This window comes from Ambystoma mexicanum, chromosome 1p, assembly GCF_040938575.1.
Source record: "Ambystoma mexicanum isolate Mex_15411 chromosome 1p, UKY_AmexF1_1, whole genome shotgun sequence".
NCBI classification, from domain to species: Eukaryota; Metazoa; Chordata; class Amphibia; order Caudata; family Ambystomatidae; genus Ambystoma; species Ambystoma mexicanum.
The window spans coordinates 572,540,678-572,566,441 of record NC_090921.1 but is presented as its reverse complement, the minus strand read 5'-3'; the positions used below and the strand labels follow the sequence as shown (position 1 = coordinate 572,566,441).

Here is a 25,764-nt window from a genome sequence, read left to right as displayed (position 1 = left end):
AATGGAGACACTGCACAATCTGGGGTTTGCTTTCAACCACAAGAAATCTCAACTACAGCCCACACAAACCTTGGTCTTCCTCAGGCTTATGTGGGATACCAAACAACTGAGGATTTTTCCCACAGGTGAGAATGTAGCAGCGATCAACCTGCTACAGACCATTTCCTAAGCAGATTGAATACGTCGACCTGGTGGTACCAACACCTGCTTGGGATCTTGGCTTCATGTATCCTGCGATTCCCTACATCGGGCTCAGGATGAGTCGGGCACAGTTGTACCTCATGGCCTCATGGCACCAAATGACTGGCTCCCGGACGCAGCAGTTTCCATCCCGGCAGACCTCGTACCAGACCTGTTATGGTGGAGACAGTACACCAGCCTCAAGGGTGGGCCAACCTTTCAGGCAACCGCCTCCTGAGTCTATCACTACGGTTTCCTCTATGGAGGGATGGGGAGCCCCAGCCTACACACGCACAGTGTGCAAAGCACATGGATGATGGAGGAATGGAAAAATCACATCCATTTCCTCTAATTGAAGGGCATCCAGCTGGCCTTCTGGGCTTTCTTGCCTTTAATAGGCAGACACACAGACTGCCTACTAACCGACAGCTCCATGTGCATGTTCTACATCAACAAACAGGGGGCAACCAGATCTCTCCCCTTGTACAGGCTCACAATAGAGATATGGGAGTGGGCCACAGCGGAACACCTCATATGGCAGTCGGCAATTCAGCTGCAAGGGGAGTAGAATCTGGAGGTGGACAGGCTCAGCACACTCGTGGTGTAGAACTACGAGTGGCAGCTAGAGGAACCAGTCCTAGCGGACATCTTCAGGAGATGGGGCCGACCCCACATAGACCTGTTTGCCACAGAGCAAAACTGGAGATGGCAGCAGTACGCGTCCTGGCAGGGGCAAAGCTCCCTCAGGGATGCCCTACACCTCCCTTGGAGTAGGTTGAGGCCATATGCATTTCCCCCAATGCTGCTTATTCACAAGGTTCTCAGCAAAGTCAGAGAGTCCTCCAACATGAGCTTGATTCCAATTGCCCCGAGGTGGCCGGCACGGCACTGGTTCTCAAACCTCATACCACTGGCGGTGCTCAACCTACTGATTCACGATTGAAGGCTCCTCTCACAGCAGGGGGTAGGGTGGTAGTTCACCCTGTTCCCGAGAAGCTAGCCCTAGCGGCCTGGTTCCTGAGCAATTAACAATGCAGCATCTCCGTCTGTCACAAGACAACATGGAAATAATTCATGAAGCGAGTCCGCCAGAAGGCTATACAAAAGCAAATGGACCAGATTTTGCCACTGGGCGAAGGACAAAGCGATAGACCCTGTGGCGCGCACGCTAGATCACGTGCTATCTTTCTTAGCGCACTTGGCGCATTCATGGATACAGCTGGAGACATGTCGGACCTACCTGGCCGTCATTGGAGCTTACAGAAATTCTGACCACGAGTCATTCTCTGCCTCCATCCCTGAAGTCAAGACATCTGATGGGGCTGACAAGGCTATATCATCTTGGCAAAAGACTGCATCAGGTGTGGGACTTCAATGTGCTGCACGTGGCAGTGGCGCATAGGCCCTCTGAGCCCATGGCATCGGTACACATAAAAGTGCTCACGATCACCTCAGCAAGGAGAGTGAGTGAAATTCAGGCCCTGATGGCTGCAGAACCATATAGCTTGTTCCATCGAGACAAGGCAGTGCTACACACCCATCCGCCATTTCTTTCCGAAAGGTGGTCTCCTCATTCGACTTGAATGAAGAATTTGTGTTGCCAACCCATTTTCCTAACTCATAGGACGAAGCAGAGAGTGTTGCACTATCTGGACCTTAGAAGAGCCCTGAAACTCTATCTAGACAGGACCAAAGCGTTTTGCAAGACAGAGGCTTTATTCGTCACCTTTGGTGACTCTAAGCCAGGGAGCCAAAACTCTAAAGCCTCCATAGCTAGGTGGATGGTCCTGGCCATTCAGGAGGTCTATAAATCTCAGCACAAGGAAGTCCCACAAAACATATATGCTCATGCATTGAGGGCTAAAGAGACGGCGGTCGCCTTCCAGAGGTGTGTGCCATGGCTAACCATTAGCAGAGCAGCTTCGTGGGCCACTCCATCGGCCTTCTGCAAGCATTGCTGCCTGGATAGCAGTACAAGATCTGATGCAGCATTCGGCCAAGCGGTTCTCAGGTACCTGTTTTCTTAGGGTCCAAAAGCATCGCCCGTCACTTGGGCATCATTCAGTGGTAATCGCCCATGCATTGTGGAGGAAAGGGGACAGGACCTAGGAGTAATTATAAGTTATTTACTGTAGTGACTAACATACTCCTAGTCCCCTTTCCTCCATACATCCCTCCACCCTTTCCCCATTAATAAGATACTAGTTTAGATGCTTAATCCGGCTGATGCATCAAAGGAGACTGAGGTTTGGTGCCGGAGGGCGGAGTCAAGGGACCGCATTCTCCTGGGATCTCACCCCTGCATACATTAATTGAAAGGGGTATAGACATGTTTCTGGTAAAAATGGTTCCATTTGCTGTCCCTTGCGAGGGACGCCCCTGCAGTATGGAGGAAAGGAGACTATGGACTAGGAGTATGCTAGTCACTACGGGTAGTAACATATAATCTTCTGCCCTGGTGTATGTATGCATCTCTCTCTCCACCTGTCCCCCACCCCCTCTCAATTTCTCCCCCTCTCCCCTACTCAAAAACCCCACCCCGAACTGAGTTGGTTGCGTTATATAGCTGGGTCTCCCCGGTATAGAGTGCCACATTTGTGATTTGGTCTTAAGTTGATGGTCATCTGGTCTCTAAGTGTGCTGGCCGTAGGCTGGTCTCGAGTGTCACTGCCTTCCTCTGAAAAGGCCAGTGTTTGTGCTGTTTTATCTCTAAAACCCGCTTGTAAAAGGCTGAATTTTTTTGGGCAATTTGGTGATACCTTCAATGGACAGAAAATGGCTATTTCGAGGCGTTGTAGCCCCTGAGCCACCCCGTTGAACCGCTTCTATACCTGCCACCCACCACCATCTTCTCCCTCTCTGGCAGGACTTAATTTTTATTGGTTGGTGGGAGGGGTTCACCCCCTTTTCCCCTGAACTACCCTTTTTCTCCCCTCACTGACACAAACGTGCCTTTGCATCCCCCAAGAAGCATGCACACCCACCTGCTTGCATATACACACTTACCTGCTATCCGCACCCACGACTTCCCTTTTCAGGGCCACTGAAGAAACAGGTAAGTTTACTTACCCCCTACACTCCTCCAGAGATTTCTCCAGAGACTGCTGCTGGTGTTCTGCAATGTGATGGGGACTCAATCTCTTTGTCCAACCTATGAAGGCACAGGTGTTGCAGGTGCATATCTCACTTTCATGTGCAGGATTTAGTTGTGGTCGGTCACGGTGCTTTTAAATATGTTCCAGACCGCCCAAACTAGGAAGAGGAAGACGTCTGTGTGGCAGACCAGCTCAGGACACCTCCAGGGATCGAAGGAGTGTTGCATTGTGAGTAACCACGGTCAGGCTCGCGACAGGCCATCTTCAATGGACCATAGTAGTCTATCGGAGTCAAAAAGAAAATCTTTTCGAACACTGAGCAATAGACATTCAGGCACCCAACAGTGTACTGGGACCAGTACAGTCCCATGCCCACATCTCGGCTCACATGCAACTGCCCCTTTGCCCGTGAAGGCAGCAGCTGTCCCTGGGAAAAGGTATTTCAAATATGGAATTTCCTGGCCACAGAAGGCAGGAAGAAGGCCAAAGAAGAATAACCGTGATTGCTAAACATTGACTGATCTTGTTGGCCAACGATTTGTAGCCAGGCATTTTCCATTGATGCTAGGTTTGTAATCGGCGCCCAATGATTTTGGAATCGGCACTAGCTGGGTACTGAATAAGGAATACATTCAATGCATTAGCGACCTTGCTAATCAGCTTGAGTAGGCTCCCAAATATTGCCAGTGCTCATCCATCCTAACTTAATATTGGCTATCTATTTAATCATGGGCTTAAAAATCAGAAATTGAGGCATGGCGTGGCTTCTTGATTAATAGCTGGAGACCAGAGTCTGTTTTAAAATACATTACTACTCCTTGCCGTAGTGGGCTGCAGTTTCCAGAAGTAGGTATTGGGAGCGAGGTATGACTGCGTACTGAAAGTTAGTAATTGGCAATCAGACTTTGTAATGGTGAGGGTAGAATTTTCTTTTTTTTGCTATTTTGATAAATGCGTCACTTTCAGTAAATCAGTTTTTTCACTTGCCATTAGAAGGATCAGAATGTAGTAGTATTTTGCTAAATTCTTGGGATAGGATGTATTTTCACTAGTGCAGGGGCCTTATTTTCATGTATTTTCAATTGTTTTATAGGCATCTTGCATCTTACAGTTGATTAAGTACATTTTGAAGCTTCAAGCAAAGGACGTCCCTGTTGCAGAGGAAGTGATAGCATTGTTTGCTGGCGAATTGAACCCGGTCGCTCCCAAAGCACAGAAAAAGGTGCCCATTCCAGATGGGTATGTTTTTTTAAATCATTTTTCTTAAGTATGAGTTGAACACTCCACAAGTAATTGTTCAAATGTACGTGCTTGTCATTACTGCATCATACCACTGTTCGATGGATATTGTATTGTTTATTTGTAAACCGCCTATATACAAAGCAAGTGTTTCAAAGCGACAAGGAGGGAGGGAACAAAGGGAAAAAAAGAAGTAATTTAGTGTTCTTTAATTTCTAAACTATACAAATCTGCACGGGCAGAGTGGGTGCATGGAAAAAGTGCCCATAATACAATTAACAGTGTAGATAACAGCAAATGGGTCTGACAACGATTCAGCAGTTTTTCCAAGTGCATTGAGGCACCACCATGCAAGGAGGGGCGACAAGGGAATAAACAGACGATCTTCAAAGAATGGTGCATTCAGATCGTGCAAGTGTGCAGACAGGTGCAGAGGAGGGGTTGGGGGGACAAGTGCAGGGGGTGATGTAGGTCCTATTGCTAATATTCCACACTGTAATCACAGAAGTTAATATCCACTAATTCCAGTTTTGCAATGTGGATGGGGCTTTTTATACCCTTTTTGATACTCTTGCTACTTGCCTTCCCCTGAACTAAAACACCCAATTATTTTCTGTCTCTCCATTCCACTACAGAGACATTGGAGAATCATGGCATGTTCGGCAAAAGCTAATAGATCCATCTATTTCTGCAAGCTTGTGTTACTTTAGAGTGTTGCATCACAGTATCTTCCTACCCTTAATTTTGATGTTATGTTTCGTCTCTAAGCATTGTCTACTCTGGAAAAATTTCAGTAGAGCTGCTGATGCGCAATACCTACTTGTTTAATGGATTCCTCCCACCCACAGATTCTTCATCTTTGCTATTACCTTCCGAACGCCAGAGGTCTTCAGAAATATTTGTGCCACTAGTGCACACAACATGGTTCTAGGTTTGCTCTGATGCATGCCACTACGCAAGACATGTTGGGCCAGTATATATGAAGCCTTGGTCAGAGTTTTTTTTTTCCGCACTAAGTACGCTTCAGGATCACCACTTAGCATTGCTAATTGTTTGCACTGTGCCGTACCCTCTCGGACTGCTGGGTGCAGATGTTAATGTCGAATTTCCAGCAGGTATGACTATTGCCTTGAGGAGGACAAGAACTTGGAACATTACGTATCCTGCCAGTCAAGCCACCCTAAGACCTACAAACGAGTATACAACTAAATGTTTCTACCATAGAGTTGTGAGAGGGATCTTTTTTAAAGGTCCCACTCCCAGAGATCAAGAAGTTTGAGGAGACGTTGAGGAAGGATAAAAAGAATCAACAGAATAAGAAGCGGTCGTACCTACCCACGACTCTTCCAGGCATTCTACTTCCTCTTCCAAGAAGCAGTCATTCCCGCTGCAGGGACACATTAGAGCACTCATCACTTATACAGGTACCGTTCACCACCGATCCTACACTCTGGAGAATTGGGAAGCATTTGGGCAACAGGTATGATATCTTAGCCCAGATTCTAGCATCTCTGCCTGTGTGACCTGTGGTGCCATGACTGAGCAGGCCTTGCGCTTCCTTTCAAAACTTGATAGAGAAGGTGGTATAGATTATGGGAGGGTTTACCCTCCTCCACTAGACTCAAAGGTTCTGCTAGACCTTCGATATTTTGGTCAAGGGTCTTGCTTTGTAGATATTGCAGCCCTTTACTTCGGCTGTTGCTGCCCCTGTGTTGTCTACCTTGGAGAAACTGTCCTCCTTGCCTGCGATTGAAGTAGACCTTACTAAGAAATATTTTCCGGCCCTCTTGGATCCAAGTTTCCCCCACTCATCTGTCACCTTAGAGCTTGACTGCACACCGTGAGAGCGGGCTTCAGGACCATGTCTTTTCATTCTTTGCCCCCTCACAGGGAGACAAAGAAGTTGAAACCTTTGGAATGCTCAAAATTTTGCATCTGGCAGCCTGACTTTGTGGGCTATGAATGCTACTTGCTCTCTGGCCCAAGTATGTTTGGTTTGTGAAATATGGTCTCTGGCGCAGCTGAGAATATACTGCCAAACACGGAAATTCCAGATGCCTGGAGGACAGTTCCTACATTTTGCACGATTAGTCAAGACATTGGCGAACAAATGAAGCTCCATACGTGATGAACCGTAGACCACTCCAGTTCTTCAATCTTTACTGACCATAGGGACTGAAAGACACACGATTACACACAGCATTACAGGATAGTGTCAAGGTACCCCAATTGAAGGTGAAGGAAAAATGGGAGAGGCCTCCGGGTTTTGGCATGTGGTTTGGGAATGCTCGATAATAGATAATTTTTGTCGCGGTGGACTGGACAAGAGCGAATGTCCTACTGGGTAGATAGTTGGAATGCATCGCTAGAATTTGCTTTTTTGGGGGTTCTTCCGGGGGGGGGTAAAAGGAGTGCTTCAGGAGTGCTGTTTGGCTGAGGGATGCTGTCGACAGTAGCTTGATTCCCCTTATTGCTGCTTTGTGAAGCCTGTTGGATTATTCTACTGGTAACTGCTTTAAATACATCAAACATGAGGTATTTGCCTTGAGGGGACAGAACTTTGAAAAATGTTCTTTATAGGTCTGTCAGGCCCCACCCCCATATCCCATCAAGCACTACATAGCCACGAGTGCACGCGCATCGCATGCACTTCTGGAGTGCTGTTCGACTGTGCAGCTGACAGCCGACAGCCTCCATAACAGAAGTAGCTTTGCAGACCCTACTCCACTAGAACGCAGTAAGCTTTAAGTACATCCATGTGATAGAGCCTTTCACCCTAAAAACTGGAATGCCAGTAAAAGATTTTGCCAGCCATAAAACTGTGCATACGGCGGCTCCCCTTGTGTCGAATACGCTGCCATTGGAGCCCAGAAGGGTATTGCTGCTACTGGGCCCTGGAACGTCGGTGAATAGCAAGCGACCGAGGAGATCAAAATCCTTAGGCCCAGACATTCGGAATTACTAAATTCCCACTAATGCGAGCAAGGATCATGCTATAAGTGGAGTGAACACAAGTAAGGCAAAGCCAGCCTGCCAAGAAGACTTCTTAAAAACTGTTTCGGATGCAGACATGCTTGAGTAACTTGAAAACCCCACGGCCCTGAGTAACGGCATTGCCCATGTGTCTGAACTGTCACCTAATGTAGGCGAAGATGTTAAGTAATCGCTAGCTCTTCATAAAGTATTTGTACATACTGTACATTCACAGGAGATACCATTGTTGTACTCACAAGTACTAAAAGCCACAGCGTTGGAAGCCCACCCACCCGTCTGTGAATTGTTTGTTAAAGACCCCTTGCTGCTTAGAGTGGAGAACAGGAATATACCTGCTCCCCCAGTCAGTTTGAAAGAACCGCTCTACAATGGCAATATGTATAATGCTGCAGGTATACAAACAGGATCACCCAAGATAACCTATGTCCCCTTAAGTAGTCAGCATATGCCGCAAGTGGAGAATGTTGTATTTGAAACACAACTTGAAGTATATAGACCACCCCATAGTCCAAATTTGTCACAATCTTCATTACTTGATATAGTTTGCAAAGCCCACTCCTCGCCCATCTTTTGGGTTGGCAGCTTTACAACCCTCTAATAACGCCACTTTACTTAATGCAATAAATAGTGTTCATACATTTATACTTCTCTATGAAGCACTCGATAAAAAAGCCATCCTACAACAGGAGATTTTAGGAAAGATGGATCAGAAACTAGAAACCCTAATATGGACTGCTTTGCAGTGTCATAAAACTCCAAGATCTGATCAGTTGTCACCAGCAGTGATAACGTTAAATATATCAGCGTATGACATTAATGCCGCAATCTCCAGATCTGTGGCTTCCCATAAGATAACACAGCCGACACTTCCAGCCTCAGTGATGCCTTAGAGTGTGAAAGCCGACTCAGTGATTTGCCCTCTCACATGCATGGAAACTGACGTGATTCTGGAAGTTAATTCCACATCACAATCCACGGAGGAAATGCTGGTGATAGAGCCAGATGCTAGTCAGGATGTGGCGGTCCCTGAATTTCTGTATGAAGTCTTTCAAAAATCACATAAAAGGAAGAAAGGGAAACCTAGACTAATAAATTAATAATGCTAAAACCTCGCAAAATGGAGTAGCCCAAATGAAGAAGGAAAAAACAATCTGCCGCAAATTGCAAATCTGTTAAAACCCATACAAAGAACTTCATTAATGCCATCTCTACTCCTCCTAGGACAAAGGTTGCTGCGGCCAAAATCAACCAGCTTAAGGACAATGTCCAATGCCCAACAAACATCAGCCCTATTGATTGCTTGGTACCAGTATCTGAGCCTGACTGCTTACATGTTTCCACATATTCAATAACTATGATTCCTGATGATGAGAGGGAAGTCGATCCGGACATATTGCTGGCAGTGTTTTCTGACCCTGAATTTATTGACACAATGGTGATCAATGATAGTTTCCAGACCATGGAGCAAAAGAGATACATGATCCCAGATAACAGATCCTGAATTATCTAATCATTTTGCTATCCAGAATATATATCGAACTCCACCTTAGATAGAAGATTATGTATTTCTTAAGAACATCATATCAATGCTTGATATGATTGCAGACGATCCTGAGTCTTTTACTATTCTGATAGCTGGGGACTTAAACATGTCCTGTATAGAAACAAATGAAGCTAAATATCAGACTATAGTAAATAGATGGAAAACACTCATGGAAGAACGTAATTTAGTCATGCTAAACGGATCTTGCAAGGCAGATAGCTTTCCAAAACCAACATGGAGACGAGGTAATTTTACTGCTATAATATATTATGCATATATATATATCTCCTGCACTACACCTTGTGGTAGATTTTAAAATCAAAACCGATCTCAGTGATAATCACATACTTCAGTTAAAGCTTATGAGATCAGAGTTGCCAACTCGCCAAAATTATGGTCATCAAGTAGGTATCGCGCAAGGGAGAAACAGAATAACATGGCTGCCCCCTATGCTTCATGATATGATCGACAAATTAAGGAAAAATGAAGTCATTATCTCAGATCGATACACTTGATTATACTCATATATTGCAAACCTATTACACAGTGCAAAAAAAAGTAAACCGAGCGCAGTATCAACACAAACCTCATTATGATCCAATTCTTGCAAATGCAAAAATAAACTCTTAAGTGACATCAGGCAACAAAAATCAACATCACTTGAGAATGTGCGTAGTGCGATTCTCAAATTGCGCAATAAGTATCGTAATTTTGCCCGCAATGATAAAACAGAGTGACAATGAATCTGTTGGTGGCACTCACCAAAAAATCAAGTGGCGAAATCTAGCAATTACTAAATCAAATGTCAAAATCATGCGGCAGACTAATGCTGAATTCAGTGTCTGAAGCCGAGTTGAAAGATTACTATAGCACCTTATATACTGATCAAAACTATATATCTTTGGTTATGAAGCTACAGCAAGGTCAGATTAACCCAAATTTTGACCAGTTGGATATCAAACTTTTAATTCAATAGCTGAGCACATCACGTGCCCCCGGCCGCAATGGGCTTTCTGATGCTGCCCTTAAGAAGCACCCTGAGAAATGGGCTAGGATATTCTATATGATATTCAACAGGATAAAATTTTATCCCAGCCTCGTGGAAATGCTCTATAATCTTTCCGGTTTATAAGAAAGGCGATCGACCGCTAGTGGCTTTACCGTTCTTTAGTGTTGCTTGATATTCCGGGTAAGCTATATGCAAGGATCATATTAAAAGATCTTAATAAGTGGTTGATAACTGAAAGGCTGACTGATCCCCCACCAATCAGGTTTTATACCAGGGTTGGGAACTGCTGTAAATCTGATATTGCTAGCTGTGCTGAAAATGCAAATACAATCCACTAAATCACTGCTTTACTTAGCATTCGTGGACTTTAAAGTCGCGTTCGACTCAATATCTTGAAAAATACTGTGGGCAAAACTATCCAAGGCTGGCTGCCTGAACTATATACTACATACGATAGAACAATACTACCCAGAAACCTCCATACAGATTAAATTAACGCAGCAAGGCCTACTATCTGCCCCGATTGTTATAACTCATGGGTTAAAGCAGGGATGTACATTTGCGGCTACACTTTTCAATTTATATATTAGGGAGATGAACCATTTATTTCAAACATCACACCTATTCCCTCCAAAGGTGGGAGGCCATCAGCTTACCCATCTCCTTTATGCGGATGACCTGGTCATCTATCGATCATTAAGTATTATAAAGGTAATGTAGTACCAGTGTTAACCTATGAGACCCACACGAAGATGCTGGCGACACAACCAGATTGGCCCCTACTTGAAGGTTATTTTTGGAAAGCTTTACCTCCTATACCTAAATCATTCCTGATCGCAGTAGTGAGATACAATTTGGGGCTGTTATCAATGGGTGTCATGGCAAATTGGAATGCTATGATTCTGTATGCTAAGTGTAAAACCAAAGAGAGGTATCAAGCCTCCCTGCTTGCAGCAGTGGATAGAGCATTAGAGACTAGTAAACCTCTTGCCACTTGGAGAATTTTTAAAATAAAATTCATGCAACTAGCAGATAAGTTTAGATCTGTTGATTTCCAACCCAACAAAAGCAAAATCTAAATGGTGGGCTTACGATTGGATTAACACTAGAGAACAGAGGCTAAAGTATAAGGTGTTCAGGAATGGTAATTTCCCACACAAAAATCTTAATGAAATTCCTAAATATCTGACCAGATTCCTGGACAGATCTTTCAGAGCTGATATTATCAGAATGAGATTTGATCTATGCCATACTAAGTCCATATTAGCTGCACGTTCAGTCGAAAGCACTGATGCATCTTGTAGATATTGTATGAAGCAAGAGCAGAGAGACGCTCAAGCATTTAGTGATAACATGCTCTGCCTTGAAAGAGATCTGAACAGAATATCTATATAAACATCTGTGTAACTATTGCTATCTCTCAGTTAATGAACTGTGGTCACGGATACTTGATGCTTGGAAATTATCATTGAATTTGGACTTGGTTAGATATCTTAGAAAACTGGAAGTGTTAAAAGTAAATTGAAAATGTCTTAATGAAATTAATTGTAAATGGAAATGTACCGAGGATGACCTAGTGATGCAAGCAGGTCCTTTTTTAAAGATTTGTATAATTTGGTATGCCAATTAATTTGAGGTGTTTTTAAAGTTCTGTATAAACCAGTATTTGAATTGGTCGCATGGTAGTTTTAAGTAATGGAATATTTTTGTAAAAATTGTATTTCAGCTGAAAAAAAAGAGGAAACCTACCAATAAGATAGGCTCCCTTCTTTTAGTACTGGCAAGAGGTTGCATGACCATCTCCTGGTAGTGTCCCAGGGCGGCCCTAATCAATTAGTGGGCACAGGACCTATTAAAATGGACAAAGGCAGATTTAATCGAATACCCAGGAAATGGAATGGAGCATCTGCCTCACATACTTGCAAATATCCCGGATGACTTACCTCCCTGAAGGAATAAACACACAGATGGTGGTTATGGAGTATACACCGGATAAGACGGAACAATTGGAAAGTTTAACATATTTGTGCTTACACTCCATTGCATTTAACAGGAGGGATTAAAGATGGCTTAATCGTGGATCAAGGTCGGGATGAGGGAGGTGGGTGACGAGTGGTGGGGAAGCCTCAGGTGGAGACTAGGGATTGTAGAGATAAGGAGGGTACTGTTTGTTTTTGTTTATCTACATGCTAATTAAATAAATTAAATGTAAAAAACATGCCGCCCAAGCATGTGAGTGTTGAAACAACTTTGTGAGAGAAGCTACTCACCAGATGTGGAATCAGGCCATGGTACTGCAATTTTATGACGCGTGCCAGGTCGCAGGATCTGTCCTGAGGAGACACTCTGGGATAAGAACCTCCTGGATTCCCACCCAGTGTTCATTCCATGGCCTCTCTTTCTCTGTTGGTATTGTGGTCTGCCAAAACCCCCTCTGCCTATCCCCTTCTGCATGTCATCCCTCAAGGCTTTGACCTTGTTCATCTCCTCTTTTCTCTTTATTCTACTGCCTTATCTCTTTTATTGTTATGGAAAATTGTTACATTTATTCTCTAACTTATATTGTATAGAATTTAATGTTTGCCCATCTTGTAATCATCAGCTTCCATAGATAGATATGCACTGAGTTTGAAATTGCAGTCTTTTACGGGATCATGAGTAGAGCAAGTATCCAGTGTGAATAAAATGGAAGCCGAAGACCCCAATAACAAAATAAGAGCCCTGCCGTACTGGGCTGGGCGGAGATCGAAAGAATCGACCAGGGTCTGAGGTTGAGGGCTTGATTTCATTAGTCAGCTAGCGCTAGCCACGAGAGTGAGTCTGTTGTGAATCTGAAATTGGGGGCAAGCATTAAAGCCCATTTGGCGAGGGACATCAGCCCTGTGCTAAACTACAAAAATGTATCATTAAATCACAGAAAATACCAGCATTTTGCATCGGTGTACTCTGGCGAACTAGAAGGACTCTTACTATCTTGGGCCATGATTCAAGGGTGTTTTTTTCAAATTGAAAGAAAAGTGCCTATCTGACCCTACTGCTATGAGGGACATTCCCTGCCTTCTAAAAGAAGGCTAAAGGTTTTTGTCAAAGTCCAAAAGAAATAGTCCTGAGTCCCAATTCTAGCTAACTAACTGGCGCTAACACTTTAGAAAATCCAACTGAAAGAAAAAAGGCCTTAGCAATAGGCTCTGCCTGTGGCTTTTTCCTGGCCCAATAAGTAATTTATTTTCAGCCTCAAAGTTCCTTTAGAATATGACAGTTCTGTCTTCTCGTAGATTCTGTTGTTTAAAAAGACAATTCTCTTCTGTAATGTTTTCTCTTCCCCCTAGGAAAAGAAGGATTCTCCTTGGATCAATTTTCTCTGATTCTATCATGTTAAAATCCCCCCAGGATCCCATTTAACACAATTCTCTGTCCTTCGTGTCGCATGGACTCCCCAAAGTCTTGTGGCTTGTTGGTAGGCGTACTGGCTGTCAATCAATAGACGTAGGGCGCCTGTCTGCTCGGGTGTTCCAGGTTCCTGTAACCTAGGCGGCTTTTGCAGCTTTGCTGCAAAGTGTTCGTACTCCTTTCAATCTGTTTCACGTAGGACACATGCCTGTCCAGCTTTATCAGTTCCTCATAGCTTTGTTGACTTTCCTAGCCGTTGATCTCGCTATTTGATTATCCAGTCTCCGTAACCTTGTCGGTTTTGTCAATCTTGGAAACCAAAGATCATAGCCCTCACTGGGTTTTTTATTTCAGGAGCATTCCGTCCATGTTGGGTCTCATTTTATTTGCAATGGTTCTTGGCTCGTGGAGCTCTGAAATCTGCGCTCCTTTCTTCCCTTTGGTGTCCAAGCCAGTTGCTAGGACCGCCACTGCTCTCTCGCGGTCGCACCACCAGCTGAGATGGTTGTGTTTCCATCTTTGTCTTTCTCCTGCCTGGAGTCTCTTGCTTGCTCAGAACGCCAACCTTTCAGCCTCCAGCTAGCGATTCTTTCTTCCTCCACGCCAGTTCTAGTTCTGCTGCCTAGTGTGTCCCTGCCCCTGCAGAACCTCGTGTCTACGGGGTCTCATCTCTGCCTAGGGATTACTCTCTTCCTTCCGTAGGAGTCTCTTCCTGACCTGCAGTCCGCTCTGCTCTTGTACGTCTTCAGAAACAAAAGAAATGTGTCCACCCTCTTTGATTATTGCATTTAGATGCAGTTCAGCATTACATGATGCCAAAGGAGTGAAAGAAGGACCCATGTTTGTTATAGTCTTAACAGGAGATGTCAAAATCTATCCAACACCCACATAGACAGAAATTATTTTTTGGCCTGGGAGTTCTTTATAGTAATGGAAGTCCTTGTCCCCAAGAGGGGGGTCACTACCAGTGAGGTCCCATTTGCCAAGACCCCTATGGGGAGGGTCTTGCTGAGTGGGCTCACCTCCCTAGCCTCAAAGGTGGTACTTTCCCTCTGGGGAGAGGGGACATATTGTCCAGGTTCGTCCCAGTACCCACAGTGAGGGCCACTAAGCAGTGCCCTATGGATTAGCAGTTCATGGATATTTTTCACCAGATACCGGTGAACCAAGTCTTATGGAACACAGACAGGTTGCACATGGATCACATCCTCTTTGTCCCTCATTGTGTGCGAGGAAAGTTTAGTATGCTCAAGGATAGCTCCACCAATCATACTAAGCGCACAAATGCATTTACTGATTAGAGAGTATCCGAAAATAGCATACCCCAATACACACTCTCCAGCAACATGGCTCATTAGGTCATAAAATCTCACCATATGGGTTTGCCTGCAGTGTGTATGGAAATATTGAAGGGGACACGAAAGCCAAATACAAGATCGTGCTACTTTAATAAATGAAAACAGTACATTATTCGGGGTGCACATTAAGCCGTTATTCAGTACAACACTATATATTTTTCAGTATTGGTTAGACCTACAGAAATGTGGTTGTGTATGCAATAAGATATTTCTCTCTGCGCTAGCTGCCTGCACCACTTCACAGCACAAGATACAATGATGAAAGGTAACAGTAGTAAACGCATTCATAGAATGGTTAAAATACTTATAACAATCCAGGTGTAGACCAGCACCAACATGGGACATAAATATAGTTTTACATCGGCTCATGTTTCCAGCTATCAATCTGAATGTTTTATCAGGCATCTAACTCTCAAGGTGCTTTCTTAGTTGCACTCACTTCTGTTTGCCAAGTGAGCAAGCTGCATTATGTGTCTATAGATGAACCTAGCCTTACCATACATTTGGACAAGGTACTCTTTAGCAAACAGGTTTTCACTGAAGGTAATTTAAAAATTTCACATCAACCAAAGTATATAGCTATCCAGTTTGACCCAGCATCAGCAGTCAAATGCTGAACGGGCCCTGCTCACCGGGTGCATGTAGGACAGTGATGTTTGTCTTTTGTAAAGCGCATGCATTCAACACAGAGGCATTTTGGCACTTTCAAACATAAGTTATTAATTGCCATAGTAGACTTGTTAAACGTATTGGTTCAATGGATTGCTTTTTTCCCGCAGATTCCGCATGATGATAGATATCCATCAGGCAGCTGTGCTGTACGGAACCATTTCTGTTTTACAAAAGGGTAGGGTAGCCCATAGAATGTGGATTCAGGGAAAAATTGTGAAACAAACATAGGACAGCAATCCACACTGTAGTTAGACAAAAAGATTGTCTGTTCTTTGCTTGTTTACCAAAATAATGTTTCTGTGCACATGTAATGTGTCTCACTTGTAGTAGGAAAATACCAAAAATAGCTGGAAAAAAAGAGTTAACCATTTATTGAGGAAAAACATGAAACAATTCAAAAAACAGATAAAATGAATTAGAGCAAGCTTGAAAATCAATTGTTCAAACACAAAAGAGCATGCATTTCTTTAAACATGAAAAGCAAAAGAAGAATATTATATTGAATAATAAAATATCAGAGACATTACAAAAGGAATGCAAACAAGAATAAAGTACAAATATTTGTTTCAATGCTTTAAATAAATACACAAAAATATATCTCTCTGTGATAGGCTTAATGTCTTTGGCACACACAATTTCCTAAAAATGTCTATTCCCAGAGATTATCCTATCATTAGATGTATATCATGATCATTGTGTGATCATGTTTTGTAATCTGCCCGGAAACATTTTGATAGGAGGCGTAGTGGACCTTGACTCGGCCGTCGATCTGTCTTGTCCGGCTCTTGATCGTCGGCTCCAGAAGTGACGTAAGGCGCTGTGTATATATAGCAAGTTACTGCACCCCATGCTTCTGTTACTTTTTTCCACGCACTTGCAGGCTGCATCGGGAACACAACTTGAGTTTACTCACTGTTTTTTTTTGTACAGTTTGTACGTTTTCCTTTGAAAACCTTTGACGCAATGTCGTCTCACAGGGTTTTGGGGCTTGAAGCGATGCCGCGATTGCGAGGCCAAAATGTCAGTGACTGACCCCTGTTCCCCCCCCGCCTCCCCCCCTGCCCCCCGATGCCTGTCTGTGGTGTCTAGGTGTTAGTCACGACACAGGGGCCTGCACGTTGTGCGCAAAGATGCAGCCCAAATACGTCCGGTCTTCGGAGGCAGAGACTGAGGAGCCCACCCCCGACAAGGGGAAGGAACGACTTTGTAATAAGACTAAGAAACTGTCCCATTCCAGGAGCCATTCCCCGTCTTCCTCACGCAAGAAGTGGCACCACGGCCCTCGACACAATTCCAGCCCGTCATCAGAATGAGGTAAGCCCTCGGTGGGGCCGACCACTCGGGAGGAGTGGGAACGTTTTAAAACTTCTGTTTGAAATGTTTAAACGGCAAGCTACTGTAGGTGTGGCTCCAGCCGCCGACCAGCTAGCTTTGGTGACAAAAGCCGCACTTGGTGGTCCCGACCCCAAGCCAACCTCTCAGCCGACGTCGAAAACATCTTTGTTTGTCACACCTACCAAGCATAAGTTGCCCAAGGGCCACAACGCCCATCGGTTATACGAGCATCCCTCTGTGCCGAAAGAGCCTTCAGCATCGAAAGCTTCGGCTTCAAAACCTATTCTCGAGCCCTCAATGGCAACTGTTAATTTGTGCCACTGTCAAGATCAGGTTTCTTTGAGTCGATGCAAACCATATTTGGCGTCGATGACCCAAAGGACTCAGTCTGCATGGGAGCCGGCAGCGGTTGATGGACTAGGCTGATTTATTAGCCCTAGCTCAAGGTCTACTTGACGCCAGTGGTCTGGATACTTCCCCCAGGCCTTGAGTTACAGCAAAACCAGCCATATAGCCATGCTAATATCAAGTTCATGGTTCACAGGGCTGTTGACACCCTTGGGTTGAAGGCGTCCACTACACCTCTTCAGGGGTATGAACTTACCAGCATTTTGGACACGGGTCCCACAGTCGAGCATAACATGCCATTCAACCCAGCCATTGCTGACCCTTTAGCCTCCTTATGGAAGCACCCTTGTACCATTCCCCTTTTGAATGCCAATTTTACAGGAATGTATATGCTGGCAAGAGGAGACCCTGTTTCCTCGTGCCACTCCCTTCCCTAGAAGGGTTGGTTATAAAGGGTGCCACTAATTCTACCAGACTTGCGGCATCCACTTCCAGTCTGCCTACGACAGAGGGTAAGAAATCTGATGCATTGGCCAGAAAGGTGCTCGCCTCTGGTAGCATGGCCCTCAAAGCCACAAGCATAGCATGTGGTTTCCCCAAGTACTCCTTTGGTTTATGGAAGGCTGTGGAACATGCTGTTGAATACGTAGGGGTGCCATGCAGGATGGATTTTTACAGCTGGTGGTGGATGGGAAGGAGGTAGCCAAGCAGTCATTGCAAATGGGCCTGGACGTAGCAGACTGCTTTGGCACAGCAATGGCTTCAGCTGTAGTGATTCAAATGGAATGTTCAAAGCAGGCTGCTGGACATGACCTTTGAAGGGGACATGCTTTTCGGCCAGAAAGCGGACGAATCCTTGGAGAAATGAAAGGAATCCAAGTTGGCTGTTAAATCATAAGGCCTAACGGTGCAGCCAGCCGCACCCGCCTTCATCTTCACCTCTAGGGGTAGAGGATATAGTAGTTATCTACCCTATGGCAGGCGAGTGCAGAGGTGCTTCCTGCATCCAGGAAGGGGCAGAGGTTCCGCTAGAGGCCAGCTAAGCCGCTTTGATTTTCCCCTCCCTCGATGCACCGGTTGGTGGATGGCTGGCAGGGCATTGGCCCCAGTGGCAGGAAATAACTTCCAATGCCTGGGCCCTGCAGTTCATTCAGTGGTGTTATTTGCCTTTTCTAAAGAGGCCTCCAGACAGACTTCCACCTTCCCCAATCCAACGGGGACAAGAGCTCCAGGAAGAATTGAGAGCCCTGTTATCGAAGGGTGCCGTGGAGGAGGTACCTCCCGATCAGAGATGGTTGGTATTCCCTGTATTTAATGGTGCCCAAGAAGGGAGGTCATCTGTGTACCATCCTGGACCTCGGGTCCTGTTAGGCAAAGTTTGTATGCAGTACCCTTTGGAACCACTACACACAACTATGACTGCAGGTGTAAACAAAACCAACCTTTGGTATAAGTCTGTACTACACAGTGTTTGGTAGCGGAGCTGAGCAGCCAGGCTTATTTCAAGAGGGAATGTGAGCTGTAATTATGTTACACAGAGGTCTACAATCCCAGGTGTTCAAATAAACTCTTACACTCAAGGATTCTTTGTTAAATATTTATAAAGTTATTTAACTGTCAGTTATAAAACATTCATAAGAAGGAGGCAATATAATCACGCAAAAATATAAGTGCTGTACACTCTAAGTTTCTGAGGCATTCAGAATACTTTGAATGAGGAGCAAAAAGGCATAGGCTATCAGAACATAGAAAGAATACAGTTATTTCTTAGGCAGTGCAGATATTTCGAGTTCACCAGAAGTGTCAATTCAATAGGCTAGGCTGAAGTCAATGGGCTAAAGTCTTGGATAGAATAAAGCAGTTCTGGTAGATAAGCGGAAAAGTCTCTGCCAAACTTCTCAGAAATAGTTTGTAAAAAGAATCATCATATGTTGGGTCACAAGCTGATTAGGCCTGTGGGTTGGGAAATTTTCAAGCACTTTCACCGCGAGAACTAAATACTCTGTCTGGTTTTACAGTACCTTTTACAAATGAAGAAAAAGATACAGCTGGTGACCTCTGTTCCTGGCAGTTCCTGCAGATCTCACTGTTCCTTGGCCTCAGTCATGGAGACAAGAGGGAGGACGTCGGGGGGCCTCCTGCACTGGGACTGTTCAAAAAAGCTGGCAACTGGCAAATCTTCAATTCCGGTAGCTGTAGTCAAGCACACAAGCTGGTGTCCCTCTCCTTGGTTATTCGGTTTCCTGAGGCACTCTGAGGAAAATACAACCACCTCTGAGAATGGTATTCAGGTGGCTTAGTGTCGAGTTGATTGGTCCCACCAACTCAAAGGAAGAAGTCATCATTGCAGGGCTTCTCTGTCGAGATGAACGCGATTCGGACCTGCAGCAGAGCTTCACCGGGCAAACCAACGGTCCAGGAGTTGCTGCAGCCGTCCTCTTCAAGCTTGTCTTCGGTTCTTTCGTTCCAGTGGCCGACTCTGCCTTCCAAGCCAAGAGACTTGCCTTTTATTTAGTTCTCTCCCATTCATTCCAGCCTAGCTATCACTTACCCAGCAGGGTGGCTGTCCTTGCCGGGCAGTCAGCCAGCCAATCACCACAGAGTGCATTTGGGTCTCCTAGGAGACTAAGCACAGGGAGTTTCGGGCACCTCCCGCACTTCCTGCCCACCCCAGACACTAGAGTGCCAGAGGCGGTCTTCACTCCTGAAGCCCACCAAAGGCGAATGAACAAAGGAACCAAACCTGGTTTGGAGCGCTGAGCAAAACTCTAGAAGGACCTTTCCACAAAGAAAAGGCAAAAAAAGACTGGGACCTGTTTTTACAGAAGGGGCTCAGATGCCATCTTGAAAAACATGGTGCCGCGATTTAACGCTACCAGTGTTCGCGGTCAGGAAAAATCATGGTAGTTCATTGTAAAACCACTGCCACTAGCCGTTCTGAGAGAAAAGGGTAGCATTTGACTGCTACAGGTGTATCTAGACACAGGGGATACTAGGTAACCCCTCCAGCACTCTATTGTAAGATAGGGTATGCTGGCTCTAGGAATTTAAAAGACCAGGTAAGCCAATTTCACTTTACTTACTCTGGGAAACAGTCCCAAAGAAGGTATTTAAACCTTGGGAAAGCCTGTAAAGGTTTCCCTGTGCCACTGCACTGAGGGTGACACAAATGAAAAGATGATGCCTATGGAGTTGGTCAGACTCCATAATTCAAAAAGAAACTAACACAGAAAACACATTGAATTCAAATTTCATAGTCCCAAAGTTTAGCAAAAGCAGGGGTTCCAAGGTGGGAGGAATTGGCACATTTTGAGAACTCTCCACAACAGGTGCTTGAACAAGTTCCTGGGGAAGGAGAAATTCATGATTTTGATGTTTGAGAGAGATTTTCCACGCTCTCGAATTCCAGGACTGGCTGGTGTCAATAGACCTACAGGACACTTATTTCCATGTGTCGATACACCAAAAGCACTATCAGTTCAAAGAGCTTTGCATTGGGTTGACCTGTGCGCCAAGGGTCTTCACCGAGCCCATGGCGGTAGTTGCGGTTATTTTCGTATCTTGATGACTGGCTGATCCGAGGGAAGTCAGCGGGGCAGGTTTTGTCTAATCTGGAAGACACCTGCCAACTACTGCACATGCTTGGCTTCTCCCTCAACTTGAAGTCCCATTTGTCACTAGTTCAGTAGCTCCAGATCATTGGAGCAGCCCTAGACACACGGGCAGGGAAGGCTTTTCCTCCAGAGGAGATAGTCAGAAATGCAGGCCTCTTAACTGATTCAGTTCTCTAAAGCCAAGAAACGGATGGTCTTCCAACTAAGATATCTTTAATTCTAACATTCATTGAGGCTTAGTTTGTTGTAAATTGGATTCCTTAATTGTATCAATATTAATCTTAATTCCAGATACTATTGTATAATTCTGCAACCGCTCCACTGCTGCTGGGACTGAAGAAGGAGGGTGCTTTAGGGTGTTAAAGGGATATAATTAGCAAAATGTGTTAATTCATGGGTATACCCTAAATTCCCATTTCACTGCATTTGGGTAAGTGACCTATTGTTGTTGGATTTACATAGGGGTAGAGGGTTGGGGTAGTAAAATACGGTGTATTGGGGTAGAGGACTACAGGGTAAGTGATAATGAGATACTGGTGGCTCGTCCTTAAAAATTCGATGGTAAAATGCAGTTTAAAGTTTGCGTTGATGAGTTTTCAGAGATAACATTTATTTTTGTTGCCACCATAATCAATACTGTGTATTTCTGCAGATCCTTACTGTTTGCTACCAAAGGTTTGTCTGCAATTAGAAATAACAGTGGTAACCATTCAGGGTGACCCAAGCTTTTTAGTGTCGACTATATCAATTTTGCAAAGTTGGATCTTGCCTTCTTGACGGAAACCTGGCTACAGGAAGCCAAGTTACACTCTGTTCAACTAGCTACATCCCAAGCTATAAGGCTCTGCACATAGACCGAGTGGGACAGATGGGAGGGGGGTGTCCATAATCTTCAGGCAATGCCTTCTCTTTCTTTCTAGCTCTCTGGCACTTGACGCCTGTGAGGCCATGTTAGTGAAACTTACCCGGAACTCCACATTAACACTTAGTATTCTCAACCTCTAGCATCATGCTATTGTCACCCTTGTCTTTGAAGAGCAGCTACTTCAGTTTTTAGGATCCCATACTAAAACTCAAGCTTCGTCGTTAGTCCTTGGAGATTTCAACTTGTGGGCATTGGACCCTGTGGATCATGAAGCTTGTACTCTGTTAAAACTTCTTAAGAGTATCGGATTAAAACCTGTTACCGTGCCCACACACCAAGGCGGTAACATTTGAGGCTGGATAATATCCAGAAATAAAGCTATCTCCCCTCTGGATGTTCAAACTTGTTGTTGGTCAGATCATTATACCATACAGTAAATCATAACTCCCAAGATACCCAGGACAAATGCACGTGTGATCCCTAAACCTACCCCCTTGAGAAGTACCCGCAATATCTCCCACGAGGCATTCGACACTACTGCCAGTCCTCCGCTAGCTTCCCCGGATGTGCAAGGCTTATTGCAACGATATGTCCCACAGCTTCGTACCATCTTGAATGAGGCCTTCGAGAAACTAGCACCCATCAGGCCAACACTTCAAACTAAACCAACCATAAATCAATGGTTCTCTTTGGAAATTATAGCCGCCAGAAAGCTCAAGCGTATGGCGGAGAGAACCACGAGGAAAAATCCCTCATATTCCTCCATTCTTTAAGCCAAAAAAGAAAACCTAGAGTAACGGATTATGGGAGCAAAATCCAGCTTCAGAGAGTTGTTCATAATTTTAAATGAGCTGAATGGCACAGTTCCTGACTCTCCTGTGACTATTGATGATGCTTGGCGTCAGACAATTTACCATGGGTTCATCAAGAAAATCAGCCAACACCAGACACGTATCTCAGTTGACACACACAATATACTAGACTCAGGATGCAAGTCAAACCCGAGGCAGATGTTACTGTCGGCACGTTTGCCTTTCATTCAGTAACAGTTAGTGAAGTCTCAGAAATAGTTGCCAAAATGAAATCCACGCCCTGTAAGGGAGACAACTTCCCAGCCTCATATTTCAAAGAATATTTCTCTTCCATCAACCCTTCGGTCATAACATTCATTAATCGATCTTTCCAGGAAGGATACGTTCCGTACTGCATTAAAGAGGCATGGATTTCCCCTCTGTTAAAGGAGAATCTAAATCCAAATGATCTGGCCAATTACAGGCCTATATCAAAAGTGCCATAATTGCTGAAGGTCATAGATATGGTTGCATGTATCAGTTTGATACTTGTAGAACAGAGGCGAATCCTGGCCAAGGGTCAGTCTGGTTTTAGAAAAAAGCATGGGACTGAAACGGCGCTGGTGGATGTTAAATCGTATGAAAAAACACTAGAGATCCCAAATACCGCTCAAGGCGGCGTCCTACCTTGATTTGGGGAACAAGGCTAATCAATACATAGACAGGTAGGCCACTGGTTTTTTGTCAACAGCTATTCACTCATCACAAACTACATATGTTTAGTACAAATTGTCAATTTTAATATAGTCTTATAAAAATCAAGGACATAATACATATAAAATACATCAGACACTCTAAGAAGGTACATATATGTAACAGGGCACAAAACATATAACAATTTCTAAAATATAGAGATATCAATCTGTGTACAAACCTATGCTGTAATTCCTTATCAAAATAGGGGTTGTGATCCTGATGGATCACTCAGTTTCTCTCCCTCAGTCTAATGTTCAATTTAGATTAGGACAATCCCTAGATGGAATATTCAATACTATCATACAATTTAGTATTATTTCTAAATTGAGAACTCAACCTGTTTCAGTCCTCCTAATTATTGTAGGGACTTTCTTCAGGAGTGGTCAGGGCAATTGTATTTAGAGTAAGGACAGTTGGTCTGGAATCTTCTAGTTTTGAAGATGTATTCAGTGGAAGAGCATTAGCTGGACTTCCTAGTGTAGGTGCTCTCTTGTTTTTCAGTAGAAAAGGTCCACAACTGTTGGACGTGTTTTCTTAATAAAAGGGAAGGTAGTCCTCTTTTACCTCGTGTGCAGTCTGATATTATAAGGCCGCGGTCAGATTAACTTGCGGGTTGGCATCTGTGCACAGCTTATCAGTTGCATGGCGTTATGTCATTGCGTGTTGGAATATGCAGGAAGCCGGTAAATATCCCGGCAAGGTTGGTCCAAACTGCTGTTGGTTCCGCTATATTGCGTAGGGAGTATTCTTATTATGGTGCCTCATCTGGTTTCTTCTTCTTGTTAATCCGCTCTGATCTGGGTCTTTTGAGGTAAAAGCACTGTGAATCTTCCGTGAATCCACCGAACAAACGTCAGGAGATGTTAAATCGTGCATAGCCGATATCCTAGACAAGGGTGGTCTGGCTATGTTGTTATTGCTAGACCTGTCTGCCGCCTGCGACTTGCTGAACCACAGCATAATGGCAGATAGGGTAGCCAAGGTGGGCAACTGCTCAGGATTAGTTGTGAACTGGTTTAAATCCTTCCTGGGACCAGGGAAGCCAAATGTCGCTAAGGAGAATTTCCAGTCACAGGTCCGACTCAGTTGTGGCGCCCCTCAGGGCTCATGTCTGTCGCCACTGCTCTATAATATTTATTCTAAACCACTGTATGACCTCCTGGACCGTTAAGGAGCAAAGTTTGCAAATTACGCAGACAGCACCAGATAATCTTGGAGTTAACTGGATCTCATGATGAAGACTTATCAAGAGTAAGGGAGGTCTTTGCTGCCATTAAAAAAAAATGGATGGCAGAAAAATCACTTGCACTGAATGACAACAAAACTATATTTTGATTTTAGGTACAGACGCAAAGGTGAAAAAAAGTGATGGCCAATATAATGCCTTTTTGATTGGAGATTCCAGGATACCTTTTCTCCGACCATTTGAGAACTCTGAGGGTTATCTTCGACCCCAATCTGAATTTTAAAAAACATGTGTCCAATCTAAGTTCCACCTGTGCCTATATGATCCAGCTCCTATGGTAAATATTCTCATATTTGTCAGAGGAAAACGGAGCACTAATCGCAGCAGCGACTTTCAACACAAGGCTAGACTACTGTAACGGGCTGTTGGTCGGAACTTCACAAGCTAATGTAAATGGGCTTCAGACCATGCAGAACGGCGCACTTAGAGCCGTATGCGGCATGAATCAGCGAGACCATGTTACGCCTGCATGCAGGGAGCTGCACTGGCTCCCTCTCCGCGAGCGAATTCCCTTTAAATCATGAAATTTGTTCTACAAATGCCTAGCTGGTGATACCCCCACTTACCTCGGCTCACGGATCAGGAGACTGCCTTTTCGACGTACACTGCAATCTAGCAAAGAGGCTTTTCTGATAAAGCCATGCTTCCTATTGAAAAGGTTTGGAGGCTCCAGTTTTAACTTATTGGCTCCAAGGGCTTGGAATTCACTACCACAGCCACTCTGACAGCTTCCATCAGTCGCCCAGTTTAATAAAGCACTGAAGACTTACCTCTTTGATGGAGGAGGAGATTAGGTAGATTGAATTAACACATTGTGCTATAGTCATGTTCCGTGTCTGTATGTTCTGCGAGCACCCTAAGGCCTGCAGGCGTTTTGGCGCTATACAAAAGCCCAATAGAATAGAATAGGACAAAGGGGGTAACAAAGCAATCAGAGGACACAACACCTAGCCATTCGACCCCTGAGATTCTGAAAGCGATACAGGATGCCAAAACAGCCTTGCAGCAGAAAATAGAGGCAATAAGAACGGACGTGGGGGCTTTTGCGGCAGGATCTCCAAAAGTGGGGGAGGCAGAAAACAGAATTTCGTAGATGGAAGATGCACAGGGACCTGAAGAGAGGTTAAACTGCTAATCTCCAAAACTCATACAATGGAAGAAAAGTGGATCATGCAGAAGGTCGGCAATATCAGAATAACAGGCCTGCCAGAAAAAACAGAAGGGCCTTCGATGGCGCAATACTTGGATGAATGGATGGATGGATAAAAGAATGGGTGTGCTAGATTAGGCTATCCTGACTTTTTCTCAGAGGAGAGGGCCCATAGTGTT

General features: G+C 44.5%; 1 protein-coding gene across 2 annotated transcripts in view; it reads left to right on the top strand.

Annotated features, from left to right (window-relative positions):
- Window positions 1-25,764, top strand: part of AP3D1 (adaptor related protein complex 3 subunit delta 1) — a 2,198,421-nt gene that overhangs the window by 949,022 nt on the left and 1,223,635 nt on the right. For both annotated transcript variants that reach the window (XM_069649511.1, XM_069649512.1), the window contains exon 16: window positions 4,369-4,514. In XM_069649511.1, coding sequence (XP_069505612.1) covers window positions 4,369-4,514 — 146 coding nt within the window. The remainder of the gene's footprint in view (window positions 1-4,368; window positions 4,515-25,764) is intronic.